General features: G+C 43.9%; 1 protein-coding gene across 4 annotated transcripts in view; it reads left to right on the forward strand.

Annotated features, from left to right (window-relative positions):
- Positions 1-15,281, forward strand: part of LOC115460506 (membrane-spanning 4-domains subfamily A member 4A-like) — a 61,563-nt gene that overhangs the window by 12,303 nt on the left and 33,979 nt on the right. For all 4 annotated transcript variants that reach the window (XM_030190273.1, XM_030190271.1, XM_030190272.1 and 1 more), the window contains exons 3-4: positions 11,141-11,260; positions 14,146-14,202. In XM_030190273.1, the coding sequence (XP_030046133.1) occupies positions 11,141-11,260; positions 14,146-14,202 (177 nt within the window). The remainder of the gene's footprint in view (positions 1-11,140; positions 11,261-14,145; positions 14,203-15,281) is intronic.

Raw genomic sequence — 15,281 nt, forward strand, 5'->3', positions numbered from 1 at the left:
TACCTTATTCATACTCTGTGATAGAGCTTCCCAAACTGTGGGTTGGCACCTCACATCTATAGGGTCACACTATTTTATTTGGCTGAGATAATGGGGACATTGCTACAAAAAGATTGATAAGCACTGTTCTTTGACCATCAGAGAAATGCCTTGAATGAGTGCCCATGGATGGAACACACAGTAAAACCCACCATCACCATCTTCATGACTAATGGGCAAACTAATTGTGATTAAATATAGTCAAAATTAGTCAAAGAGGAAAATGCAGTGTGGATATATCTGAGCTGTTCTTGCCTTGACTTTGCTGTGCTGTATTTGCCCAATTCAAATATTTTCAATGCATTTCAGATGCAAATATCACAGATTCACTCTTGTCTATTTATAAATGTGCTGTGTTAACTATTTTGAGTAGTTTGAATCTGTGATTATTCACATCTAATAGGAATGACAACAGTTACAACAGCAAAACCCAGGAAACCAACCAAGGAGCTCCTGTCAATCTTTTAAGTAATCTACATTGTTCCTTACCCTGAGTAAAGGTGGAATATTGAATTCATCACCCCAATATCCGGCCAGCAGCAATCAGTGTTTTATCTCCACAGGCTGATTTGTGCTCAGATATTCAAGTGGGGCTGGAAGTTAGTGTGGGCTACCGTTAAGACGTGTTATTTCACTGTTATCCCCAGTTATTAGTGACTAGGTCTTATTGCATAAAATCGGACCTGTGCTAAAATAGCACAAGATAGTTTTAAAATAACACATCTTAGCAGTAGCCCACATTGATAACGTTCCCCTGATATTGTGATGTCGAATGTGGTTCCTTTGCACAAGAGGGTAAGTAAGGAGGAGGTTGGGAATTACAAACCTGTCAGTCTGACCTCGGTGGTGAGTAAGCTAATGGAAATACTACTAAAGCGGAGGATTGTAAGATTTTTTGAACTGAATGGCATGCAGGACCCGAGGCAGCATAGCTTCACTAGTGGCAGAACGTGTCAGATGAATCTGACTGACTTCTTTGACTGGGTGACCAAACAGTTGGACGTGGGAGAGACGATTGATGTGGTGTACTTGGATTTCAGCAAAGCCTTTGATACGGTTCTGCATAGGTGACTGATAAATAAATTGAGTGCCCTCGGTATGGGACCTAGAGTAACTGATTGAGTTAAAAATTGGTTGAATGGAAAGAGACAGAGGGTAGTGGTAAATGGAACTTGCTCTGAAGAAAAGGATGCTGTCAATAGAGTACCGCAGGGATCGGTCCTTGTGCCGGCTCTTTTCAACGTCTTCATGAGCGATATTGCGGAAGGGCTGTCTGGTAAGGTTTGTCCCTTTGCGGATGATACCAAACTGTGCAACAGGATGGACACCCTGGAGGGTGTGAATGACATGAGTAAGAACCTAGCGAAGCTGGAGGAATGGACCGATATTTGGCAACTAAGATTTAATCCCCAAAAAGGCAGGGACATGCATTTGGGTCACAAGAATCCGAGGGAACGGTACAGTATAGGGGGTGAAGTGCTTCACTGTACGAAGGAAGAGCGGGACTTGGGGGGTGATTGTGTCTGATGACCTTAAAGCTTCCAAACTGGAGACAGCACCTATGAAAAGACATAAACAAGATAGAGTCGGTCCAGAGGGCGGCTCCAAAATTAGTAAGCGGTCTTCAACACAAAAAATATAGGAACAGGCTTATGAACCTCAACATGTATACGCTGGAAGAGAGGAGACATGATAGAGATGTTTAAATATCTCAAGGGCTTTTATGTACAGGAAGTGAGCCTTTTTCAACTGAAGGAGAGCTCTGGAACGAGGGGGCATACAAAGAAGTTAAGAGGGAATAGGCTTAGGAGTAATCTAAGAAAGTATTATTTCATGGAAAGGGTGGTGGAGGCATGGAATGGCCTCCCGGTGGAGGTTGTGGAGTCGAGGACTGTGTCAGAATTTTAAAAGGCATGAGATAAGCATGTGGGATCGCTTAGGAAAAGGAAGAGTTAGAGGTTAAAGAGGATGGGCAGACTGGATGGGCCATATGGCCTTTATCTGCCATCATGTTTCTCTGTTTCTATGTCATAATGCCTCATTCCACCAGTGCCTAATAGGCAACCTCATCAGTGATGTCACAATGGCTTGATTGTCCTAAACTTGGCTCACTTTGATTACATATAGCAGTGATGTCCATTTCTAGATACATTTCTTCTTTCTTTCTTTCTTTAATTAAGGAAGGAAGTTATCAGCATGGGCTGTCGTTGAGACATGTTATTTTACTCTTAACCCCAGTTATTAGCAGAGGCGTATCTGGACTCGGGAGGTAGGGGGGGCCAGGGCCAGAGGGAGGAGCGCATTTTAGCCCCCCCCCCTGCCGCCACTGATCCCCCCCGCCATTGCCAGACCTACCCCCCCGCCACCAACGACTTTCTCCACCCCCCTCCCGCCGCCAACCCTCCCCCGCTGCCGTTGCTTACCTTTGCTGGCGGGGGACCCCAACCCCCCACCAGCCGAGGTTCTCTCTTCCGTTGCAGGCTGCAAGTTGCAAAGCTTCCTGTTCTTCTGAGTCTGACGTCCTGCACGTACAACGCGCAGGACGTCAGACTCAGTTTCAAATTCTGAGTCTGACATCCTGCACGTTGTATGTGCAGGATGTCAGACTCAGAACAGGAAGCTTTGCAACTTGCAGCCTGCAATGGAAGAGATGACCTCGGCTGGCGGGGGTTGGGGTCGCCCGCCAGCAAAGATCAGCGACGGGTTGCGGCAGGGGGGGTGGAGAGGGTCGTCGGTAGGGGGGTCCAGGACAAAATCTGCCAGGCCCCTGTGGCCCCACGCAGATACGCCCCTGGTTATTAGTAATTAGGTCTCATTGCATAATATGGGACCTGTGCTAAAATAGCACAAGTTAGTGGTAGAATAACACATATTGACAGTAGCCCACATTGATAACTATGCTCCTCACTTTCAGCCCTTGTCTGGGTAGTGGCAGTGAATATCTGGGAACTCTGTGGCTCCAGAAGTTATCCGGGTATCTGCAACATTCAGTCCTGGTATCCTGATGGATATCTGAGGGGCCAATGGTCAAAACTAACACCAGCAGTAAAAAGCGGTTAGCGCTGAATTTGTGCACACATGCTAACAATGGTAAAGATGACTGCAAACTGTATTGAAATTTATTGACAAGCATGTAAATGAGGTTGTCAAACATTCCTTCTCAGTGCACAGACGGTTGCCCCTGCAATGCACATATGATGACCTCTAACTCTGAAAAATTAATGGCAAGTAAGGGGCAGCGCTAAGGGTTTTGAGGAGAGGATTTGCCATCACTGTTTCAGAGTGAACCTCTGGTTTTGTCCTTTTTTACAAGCCAAAGGAAACCTGTGCAAGTTTTAAGCGCTAAAGTGAGAACCAAACGTGTGTGAGTCTGAACAAAACTGAAAGTGAAGGCACACATCGGCACCTGTTTATCTACACTTAAACATGAGCCTTTCAAAATTTTAAAGTGCAAACAATTTTTGAAAGGGTCATATTTAAAAACAGAGAACAGCACTGATGTGTGCGTGCACTTCTGGTTTTGTCTGGATCTGTGCACAAGAGCTGTGGTTACTGCAAATTCCTTGGGTGCATATGCCAGAGGCACATTTCTCCCCTTGCTTTCTGATTTCATAGTGTGGTTTAGCCATGCATAAAATGTAAATATAATTTGCTTTGAGCATCACTTAGGTATTCTTACGTGTTCTTGTTGCTATGTACACTGTTGCACTGTGGGCTTTTGTGCCCAGCTTAGAGCATCGGCCCCTAAGCAAGTTAGAGCTGCTGTTTATATGATTCTACTTGCCCGATAGTTCTATGGTAACTGGCCCGAGTCCAGCCATCTATCTTGCTGGAAACGTCTCGCTTTTTAATCAGGCCCAGCTATGGTATAAGTGGTTTCTGGAGGGAGATTTTTTTTTTTTTTTAAATCACTACCCCCTACCACTTGATCCCCCCCCCCCCCCCCCCTTTACAGGTCCAGCATGGCTAAATCCCAAATGAAGTTCCCTATTTTAAGATAGTGTTTGATGTGGCTCTCCCGGAGGTTCAGCAATGACTAAGCACCTAGCATTTTGATGTTTTTAACATTTTTATTTGACCTATATAATTTTAGAGGAATGTTTATGCCTTCCTATCGAAGTGTTGGTGTTCTTTTCATTATCTTATTGTAGTGTTATTCTTTAATAAGCCAAACAGTATAGCAAATTTAATAGCTGTTACTTTAACTGTGTAAGTTGCAAACCCCCTTTTAACAGTAAATCTCTCTCTCTCTCTCTCTCTCTCTCTCTCTCTCTCTCTCTCTCTCTCTCTCTCTCTCTCTCTCTCTTTTCCTGCAGAAAGCTTTGGGCAATTCCCATTCAAACAAACCCTGCTCCTTTCTAGACAAACACTTCACATACAGGGAGACACAACTTTCTCTCTGCGTCTCCTTCACAGATCTTCCTTTCTATCCTCCACCTTTTCTGTGTGAAAAGCTGGAGGATAGAAAGAAACCTCACATACAAGGACTTTCTCTCAAAATGTAAAATATTTCAGATTCAGTGGGGCTCCTCTCTGAGGCTCCCTGACATACTGCTTCCAGCCACACCCACTCCTGTAGCTACAAAGGCAGGTAAAGACCTGTAGGGAAAATAGGTCTAGATTCTCTAGAATAGAGACTTGCACAGGAATGAGGTTTGTGGGAATCCTGTGGAACCCACGGGGTTCCCGCGGGAACGGAAGCAGTTCTGCAGGGTCCCCATGGGGACGGAAGCCAATCCTGTGGGGTTCCCATGGGGACGGAAACGATTCTTCCTCCTTGCTTTAACAGCACAAATGCAGAAAGTCTCCATTAAGGAGGTGGTAGAGGTGATGAACTAGGGCCGATACCAGGCAGACTTGTATGGTCTGTGTCTCATATATGGCAGTCTGGTTTAGGATGGGCTGGAAAGGGCTTAGCAGCAACTTTAGTGGCTGGAACACGAGGACAGTGCTGGACAGTCTGTTTCCTGCAAATGAGAAGACAGATAGGCTGGAGTGGGCTTCAATGACAACTCCAGCAGTTGGACCATAAGGATAGGGCCGGGCGAACTTCTATGGTCTATGTCCCAGAAATGCCAAAGAAAGACCATAATCAAGTATATAATATCTCATTCATTGTTGATTTAATTATGAATTGACAATGAGTGTGACTATTGGGCAGACTGGACTGTTCAGGTTTTTATCTGCTGTCACTTTTAATCTCTTACTATTAATCCTCTCTGCTCCCGGGCTGATGTGCAGACCTCAGCCAGTGAATCAGAGACAAGTCTTACATGTGCGTGAATCAGAGACAAGTCTTACATGTGCGCACAAGAGTGTTCCAAGTTCCAACTTCTGTTCCTTCCTTGCCTGCAGCACTGCAGCTCAAACCCAAAGAGAGACTGAGAGAGCCAACTGAAATTTTTTTTAATATACCATTAAATTCTTGCATGGACGGGTGGGGACAGGTTAAATTCTTGTGGGGACAGGTTAAATTCTTGCAGGGATGGGTGGGGATGGGTAAGATTCCAGAAGGGTGGGCGGAGACGAGTAAGTTATCTGTCCCTATGTAACTCTCTAGTCTAGAACTACACTTCCCAGGAGTCTTAGCTTCTTTCCCAAACTGTCTGCCTAGCCAAATCTTGGGTTTTGCTTCCTTGTGTCCCTCCCTCATAGCTTCTGTTTCTTTTTGCTAAACAGTGTTCCTCAGGACAAGGACAGTAGGTTTCTAGGTAAGGAGGGTTTTCTTCTTACTCCCCCATATTTTCTTTGGAAACAGAGGAGCCTGTGGGGTTTCATTGAGAGCTAACTCTTCTATTCCTCCCTTCCTTGAACCCTAACTTGCTGGTCATACACTGAGTATAGGGTTACCATATGGCTCCAGAAAAAGGAGAACACTGATCCGGTCCGGGTTTTGCTTCCATTTGAAAGCAATGGAAGTAAAATCCAGACTGGCTCAATCTGTCCTCCTTTTTCTGGAGCCATGTGATAACCCTAACTGAGTATCACTGGTGCCCGCATTACTTTGATGACAACCCCAACTCCATCCCTGAAGCACCCAACGTGAAGCAGATAGTGCTGCAGTGATCTGTGCTGATGCTCAACTGGCCCTATTGTAAGTGTAGCTGAATATCAATATAAATAAAGCGTCACTCTCATATGTGGAAAGGCTAAAGAGGTTAGGGCTCTTCAGCTTGGGTTGAAGGGATTAATGATTGAGGTCTTTAAAATCCTGAGTTCTGTAGAACAGGTAAAAGTAAATCAATTTTTTACTCTTTCAAAAAGTATAAAGACTAGGAGGACACTCAAGGAAGTTACATGGAAATACTTTTAAAACAAATAGAAGGAAATATTTTTTTTCTCTCAATGAATAGTTAAGCTCTGGAAGTCTTTGCAGGAGGATTAGTCTGTTATAGAGACAGACATGGGGAAACCACTGCTATCTTTGGGGTTGGTAAAATGGAATGTTGCTACTATTTGGGTTTCTGCCAGGTACTTGTGACCTGGTTTGGCCACTGTTAGAAACAGGATACTGGGCTGATGTGCATGAGTGTATTGACAATCAATACATTTCACATCCAATAAAGTTTTGCTCCTTGGTCTTGTTCTGAAGAGCCATCCCTACTCCTTGTTCCTTATGTTCTTATCTGAAATTCTATGTCTATAGCCATCATTATATTTCTTCTTCCCTTCTTCATTATACTGCCCTCTATTTTAATATTTTTCCTCTTCTTCGTCCAAAATCCTTCTTGAAACGTTTCCTGGTTGCTCTCAGAACTGCTCATGATCAGCTGTCATTCCTGACCTTTTTTTTTTAATTGATCACTTCAGTCCCCTTGTTGTCTCTCTTCTTCTCTGTCAGTATTCTCCCACACCCTCTAAACCTTTGATCATGGCAGTGTGATTAGTTTCCTGTCTTCTGCTGATTGGTCCTTTTCTTGTTCTTTGTTACCTCCACTGTTCCATGCTTTTCTTTTCAGTATCACATCTCTTTATTTACTCTACCATTTTGAAGAAAATTCTCAAAGCTACCTGCATGGTATAAAATGTTTTGTACAGCGCTGCGTAACCCTAGTAGCGCTCTAGAAATGTTAAGTAGTAGTAGTAGTGCTCACAAGGGGGAGGGGAAGACATCTTAATCTTGAAATTAACAAGTTAATCAAAGTATTGCCATCAGACCTGGGGTAATATGGGTTATAAATGCTGCATCATATTTAATGGCTTATATTGGGTTGGTATGATGGCAAAATGCCAAGCAGTGTTTAAGCATGAATGGCTATGACCTGCACAAAGTGGTGGGTGAGGCTGTGGCTAGCTTGTTGGGCAAACTGGATGGACCTTCAGTTCTTTATCTGCCATCACTGCTTGAGGGCAAAATAATTATCTGAAAATGTAACAGAATGGGACCCAATTTAGCAGAGGGAAAACTGCAGAAAGAGTTCAACAATGGGTCAGATCAGACTGGGAATTGCAGAGAAATAGACTCCCCAAAAATATTGCCCATTGCTTTTCTATGGGATAGGCAGTTCCAGCTTCTACAACATAGAAACTTTGACACAGTGAAACATAGCGATTAGAAAATCCCTGCTTTCAAACTTCCTCTTCCCTGTTCTCTCCTTTCCTTGTTACAGATAAGCTCAGAGCCAAATATGTACACACATACTCCACATGCACAGATAGGAGACAGGGAAATGAGCTGTGCTTGAGGCAATGGGCTGACAATAGAGAGAGCCAACAAGTGTCTTGGGGTGAAGATGCTGAGAAGGAGTAGAAATGGGAGAGGGATGAGGGGTGGGGGAGGCTACAGTAGGCTGAGGAAAAACAGTCACCAGTTGTAAGAAGTTTGAGTAGCAATGGCCAGAGGTGATGATAGGTAGGGGTCACTCACTGTGGAATGCGATGAAACTTAGCATGAGAGAAAAACCCAGTAAAAACATACACTAAGTAAGAAAATGGGTCAAATAGGAGTGCGGCTTTCAGAGAAATAAGCCTCCCCCCCCCCAAAAAAAAATGGCCCAATGCATTTCTATAGAAAGAGAGTTCCAGCTTCTGAAGCACAGAAACTTCAAGTGAAATGTTACAGATAGAGAACAGAGCAAGGCAATTTAAAAGATGCTATTTCCTTGTCTTAAAAACCACCAAACTACTCCTACCCCGTCATTCCCCCCCCCCCAAACCGCTCCATTATCCCCCAAACTAACCAAGTCCCGAAAACTACCCTACCCACAGCTGACACTACACCTGATTAAGCGAGTCTTTTATTAAAGATTAGCTCAAGTTATCTGCTGCAGGGCCCATAGGAATAAAATGGGCCCTGCTGCAGATAACTCAAGCTCATCTTTAGTAAAAGACCCCCGAAGTGCCTTAACCTCAAAAGATACCCTCTGCAACTTCCCTATCAAACCAAGAATTGTTCCACTTCAAAACTAGTCCCCTCACAACTACTCCTGCATGCTCCAAGCTCCCCCATCCCCTAAAATGTGTCACCCCCACACGTGTCCCCCCTCTCTACCTTCCACAGAGATACAACACATGGCCAGCACATACACAAGGAACAGATAGATAGATACACACACAATACATGTAGACTACACAGAATAATGTATCCTTTTATTTCATTTTATTTGTTGTTAATTCTACTGTAAAAACTACTTCAAGAATCATTCAGTTTTCTCATTGGTTGCTATTGGGGCATTTCTACAAGTGGGTTCCTCCATTTAGGTGCCTCAATGCCACATGATGAGAATCTGTTCTATAATTGCATCTGGGCATCTGAATTCCTTTATACGATACCAGTGTAAACCAGTATCGCACATTTATACCACCACAGTTCTACCAGCCATAGACCGGGTGCAATTGCAGTCAGTAAATGCAGCGGAGACATGCGTAACTGACAGTATCGTGTAAGTGACATGTGTAACTGGAAGTCCCGCCCTTGTCACACCCACGCTCTGTCCATGTAAATGTCCCTTGCAGTTATGCTGTTATCTGCGATGTCACACCAGGGGTGTAGCTACGTGGGGCCACGGGGGCATGGGCCCCCACAGAGTACGCCCTGGCCCCCTCTACATTTGACCCCCCCCTCGCCCCGCCGCCGCATCATCAGGTACCTTGTTTGCTGGCGGGGGTCCCCAATCCCCGCCAGCCGAATAGTCTTCTTCAGCGCCGGTCGACTCCGGTGCCTTCGTTGTGTGATCATCTGTTTCTGACGCCTTACGTCCTGCACCGTGATTGTAGCCCCGTGCAGGACGTAAGGCATCAGAGACAGATGATCACACAACGAAGGGGCTGGAGTCGACCGGCGCTGAAGAAGACTCTTCGGCTAGCAGGGATTGGGGACCCCCGCCAGCAAACAAGGTACCTGATGCGGCGGAGAGGCAGGGGGTGGGCAGAGGCGGGGGGTTGCGGTTGCGGCAGGGAGGGGTCCAAAGTGGCGGGGGGGAGTCGGCAGCGGGGGGAGGTGGCTAAACAGTGCCCCCCCACCTCGGGCTGTGGACCCCCCTCCCGCCGAGGTCTGGCTATGCCCCTGTAGTCCCACTATAGTGGTATTCTATAAAGACCATGTGCCCTTTATAGAATACTGCTTAGCACTGGTTCCTGCACCCAGCTATGGGCACTAGAGTTACGCCTGCTGAAAATCCCAGTGGGCAAAGAAACCCAACGTTCTATAACACTGCCTGTAATTTTTTGGAACACCCATGTCACCAAAGTTGCCAGGTCTGCGGGTTTCCCGCCCAATTGGGTGGCTTTCCGCGACCGGTTGCGGGCAATTTTTGCCGGCTGTGGGCTGCGGGAAATTGGGCGGCTTTTAAAAAGCCGCGGTGTGGATTTGGGCGCTTTTCTGGGGCTTCTATTGGTCCAATTTGGTCCAATAGAAGCCCCGCAGAGGCTGGGTTAATGACATCGGGGGCAGGGTTAGTGACGTCGGTGTCTACGTCAGAGGCGTGGTTAGTGACGTCGGCGGCTACATCGTGGGTGGGGTTAATGACCCGGAGGGTACGTCAGCGGCGGGGTTAAAGATGTTGGAGGCGAGGTTGATGACGTCGGGGGCGGGGTTTAACTTTGTGCGGATTTGGGGCTGGTTTTGGGTGGGGAAAATTTTTTTCAATCTGGCAACCCTGCATGTCACTCCCATAGCAATGCTCCATTTTGGGTTGCACGCTATAAGATTTAGGCACCCAGCATTATAGAACAGAGTATGGCCAGATGCGCTTGCAAATTGTAAGAGTCCAAATTAAGGGGCCCTTTTACAAAGCAGCGGTAAGCCCAACGCGGGATTACCATGCGCCAGTCCAATGCGGGCACCGGCAGTAGTTCCGGCCCAGTGCGCGCCATGTCCCACCCTAGGGAAAATAGGGTTCTATTATTTACCCAGCAGTAATCAGTCAATGCCATGTACTACCCAGTTTCCACCGGGTTGGCAGAGGATCCCTCACCGCCACCTCAATGAGTGTCATTAAGTGCTCCCCCCCCTGTATGGTCATGTGGTAAGTAAAATCTTACCACACGGCCATGTCTTTTTTCGGCCTTTTTAACCACTGCGATAAAAAGGGTCTCAGCGAGCAGTTACCGTAAAAGGGCCCCTAACTGCAATAATTGATTGTTAGCATCCAATTATTTCTTGTTAATTAATTTTTGTGTGCGTCTCAGTGCCATATATAGAATTCAGGGGTAAGTGTACATTTAAATGCTAGCATTCTGTACATGTATGTGTAAGAGGTATGTAAATGCAGATATCCAGTTATAACATTACAGAACAGTTTATTCTTATATTTCTCAAAAGCCTTATAGTTCAGTGCAGATCAAAATATAAAATAACAGCAGAACCAGACATTCATACTAATGCAATCATTACAAAGTAAAAGATAAAATATATACCCAATAACAAAATCATTTTACTACCCCTGATATACAAATTTCTGAACATGATAGGTCTTGATCTGATGCCTGAAGTCTAAATATCCATCAGCAATTAACAAAAAGCGTGACATTTCTTTATCCCATCTAGCCGCCTGGAAGGCAAACAAATCTTCCATACACTATAGCGATATAAATAAACCAAAGAAAATGAAAACAAAAAAAACAATCATGAAATGTTTTATATGCTCCTTTTTATTAATAGGCCATCCAGATCATGATAGGCATCATTCAGTTCATCTTCGGAATCGTTCTGGTCTCTGCTGTTTCTCCAATTTACAGTGTGTTTGTGAATTCCGGCATTCCTTTCTGGGGTGGTGTCATTGTAAGTACATGGAATATTTCTTAAACGTTGTGCTCAGATTTCAAACTGAATTCAAAGACACATCAAAAAATATTTCCTGCTGTAGAAGTTTCTTCAAGAGGAGAACTGTTTTTAAAGCCATTGATGTGGGTAACTTGTAAACTGACCATCTGGAAACTGCCCTCCATCAATCCAGCTAACAGCACAAACTGTGTATCACAACATGCAGACTTATAGCCAGACTTAGTGGAGACATTTTTGAAGGCTGAGGGGCCTTACAAGGCGCGTTGAAAAATGGCCTGCGGTAGTGTAGCCGCATGTTTTGGGTGCATGCAGAATCATTTTTCAGCGCACCTGTAAAAAAATGCCTTTTTAAAATTTTTGCCAAAAATGGATGTGTGGCAAAATGAAACCTGTCCATTTTGGGTCTGAGACCTTACCGCCAGCCATTGGCCTAGTGGTAAGGTCTCACGTGGTAACCAGGCGATAATGGTCTACGTGCGTAAAATGCCGATTACCGCCCAATTACCGCCCACGCACCAGAAAATAAAAAGAATTTCTGGTGCGCGTATCGGATGTGTGTCAAAAATGAAATTACCATAAGGGCCACACGGTAGCCAAGTGGTAACTCAAAATTGATGTGCATTGGGAGCATGTAGGTGCCTACACGGTTTTAGTAAAAGGGCTCCTGAATTTGAAAAACAAACTGGTGCTCAAGCTTATTAATGCTTTTCACTATAGCAGATTTCAAAGGAGAATTCTGTTCCTATATTACTTTGAAACTCAGTGCAAAGTCTACTAATAAAACATAGCTGCTGACTTTATCCCAGTGTGAACAGTTAAAAAAAATTGCTTCCATCATGCTATCAATCACTGAAAACGAAAGCACATTTCATTTCAGCTATTCTCTAATTTCTATTCCAACATTAATTTATCCAGTCTAAAGAAACTGATTTTGTCTCTGTAACAAGGAAGTAGAGGGTTGTTCTTTGCTTCATCAAGCAGTGGAATAGAGAATCATTTGCATTATCAAGCTAAATATGACTAAAATGAGATCCTAGTGGTGTGTAGTAAGTTTCTGATTCTAATCCTAATATCTGTAAAGACTGGCACTCGAACTTGGGGAAAGCTCAGTGCCATGACCCATGTCATTTCATATTCTTTTAAATGAAACAAAATTGGTAAGCGGTCTTGGACATAAAACATATAGGAACAGGCTTATGAACCTCAACATGAAGAGAGGAGGGAGAGAGGAGATATGATAGAGATGTTTAAATATCTCAGACACATTAATGTACAAGAAGTGAGCCTTTTTCAGATGAAGGAAAACTCTGGAATGAGGAAGCATATGACGAAGTTAAGCGGAAATAGGCTTAGGGGGAATCTAAGAAAGTATTTGTTCACGGGAATAGTGGTGGAAGCATGGAATGGCCTCCCGGTGGAGATCGTGGAGATGAGGGCTATGTCAGAATTTAAGAAAGCGTGGGACAAGCACATGGGATCCCTTAGGAAAAGGAAGAGTTAGTGGTTACGGAGGATGGGCAGACTGGATGGGCCATTTGGCATTTATCTGCCGTCATGTTTCTATGTTTCTAACAGGAGAAAAAAGTTTCAGGGCTTTCTCCCTCATTGTCAATAGTGTCACTATTAATACATATCACACTTTGTTAATCAGTAGTGCACATTATTTATCACTAGTTGTACTATTGAGGAATATTCAGTGGTGCATTTAAATGGCACAAATGAATGCATATATAAATAAAGAACATATCACTGCTCATACGTGTAAGTTAGATCTTCTGTTTTGGTTGCCTAACTTATGCAGAAGCTATACACAGAGTGACTGAAGTTCTCCACTCTGCAAATAACTTCTAGCTCTGATTCACAGAATACCTTCAGCACTTCCTCATCCTCTGATTTGCACACCGTTTATGTGTAGAGCAACCTGTGCACATAAAGAATATGCAAATAATCTCAGGAAATTTTTTAAAAATAGGATTTGTGGGGTCAGTGCCACAGATTGACTATACAGACTGGCCTTTTGAAAACCAGGCCCCTTATTCCTACAGAACACTCTAAGTTATGAGTGTCCTTGGCTGGTATAAGTGTGGGTGCCTAAATGTTAGGCGCACCAATACTAGGTTATGCTAGTATTATATAATGGAATTGGCTCCAACAATGTGTCCTTGGGGTGCTGAAATGGAGGTTCCCTAAGGGAATAATTCCTTAAGCAGTTGCCCAGCTTTAGGTGACAAGAAGGCACATAAATATTTGTATTGTAGTCATTTATACACATAAGTAGCCAATTAAACACATAAAGACCTGTTATAGAATACCACCTAGTGGGAAAAGTACACAGCATGATTTGATAGTGTGGACTTTGCCCCACCACCACCACCACCACACACACACACAGATGTGCTGGTTGTGTGTGAGTTCTGATGACACTAGAGGATTTAATTTCATTTATACTGAGATACCAAGAGCCCAAGTTGCTGGAGTTCTGACTTTAAACTTGCATCCCTAGACACTGTAGGATTTGCAGTTCTGTTTCTTCCATTTTAGATCAATGCTACAGGCACCAAAATTCAACAGGAGGGGTGTCAGGAAGGAAATGACTGACCCAAACTCTCATTCACAGAACTCTCTGGGTCTCTTCATGTTCCTTCTTAGAATTAAATAAGTTTCTTTCAAGTCTCTGAAGATATTGTTGTCTATTTAACACTAAAAATAATTCTATAAACTTTCACTGATAAGACATTAAAGATGATTATCATTACAGAAAGTTCACACTAGAGAGAAAAAAAATACATTTATTAGTTTGTCACTGGAGGAACTGACCCTGCAAACATTTTCAGTGTTTAATACTTTTGGTTAATTGTATTTATTTACTTGTTCTCTATCAGTTCATCATTTCAGGATCTCTGTCTGTGGCAGCAAAGAATAAAGCAAAAATGTGTTTGGTGAGTGACTATAAACCCATCTCCTTTGTCAATCTGTTCTTTTATTTTGAATTGAACTACTGGTGGGCTTTCAAGCAAGAGAATGGAATTATTACTAATGATTTCTATAGTGCTACTAGATGTACACATTATGGGCCTTAATTGATAAAGGTTTTGCTCCTAAATTTATGCTCCTAAATTTATAATTTATGCTCCTAAATTACAAGCATAATCATCTATGCTCCAAAATAGATTATGCTTGTTATTTAGGAGCATAACCTTTATAGAATAAGGCCCTATATATATATATAGGCATTTTAACTGTTCCTAGAGGGCTCACAATCTAAGTTTTTTTTTTTTTTTTTTTTCTTGTACCTGGGGTAATAGAAGGTTAAGTAACTTGCCCAAGGTCACACGCAGCTGCACTGGGAATCAAACCCAGTGATTCAACCCAACAGAGTGGAAGAGTGGACTAATGGTTAGGGCAGTGGGTTGCAGACCTGGGGAACAGCATTTGATTCCTGCTGCTGCCTGACAGTCAGCAGTGGGTTGAGATGCTGTAGAACCAGCTTCAATTCCCTCTGCAGCTCCATGTGACACTGTGCAAGTCACTTAGCCCTCCATTGCCCCAGGTACAATATCCAGCTTATAATTGAAAAAGAAAAACGCCTATATTGCGACCCAAATCGGGAGATAGACGTTTATCTCACAAAAACGAATAAAGCGGTATAATTGAAAGCCGAATTTGGACGTTTTCAACTGCACTCCGTCGTGGATGCGGACAAAGTTGATGGGGGCGTGTCGAAGGCGTGGTGAAGGCGGAACTGGGGCGTGGTTATCGGGCGATCAGAGATGGGCGCCTTTCGCCGATAATGGAAGAAAAATATGCATTTTTAGCGAGAATTTAGGGCACTTTTCCTGGACCCTGTTTTTCCACGAATAAGGCCCCAAAAAGTGCCCTAAATGACCAGATGACCACTGGAGGGAATCGGGGATGACCTCCCCTGACTCCCCCAGTGGTCACAAACCCCCTCCCACCACAAAATATGCCGTTTCACAACTTTTTATTATCACCCTCAAATGTCATACCCACCTCTCTG

This window comes from Microcaecilia unicolor, chromosome 1 (genome assembly GCF_901765095.1).
Source record: "Microcaecilia unicolor chromosome 1, aMicUni1.1, whole genome shotgun sequence".
In the NCBI taxonomy this organism is placed as follows: Eukaryota; Metazoa; Chordata; class Amphibia; order Gymnophiona; family Siphonopidae; genus Microcaecilia; species Microcaecilia unicolor.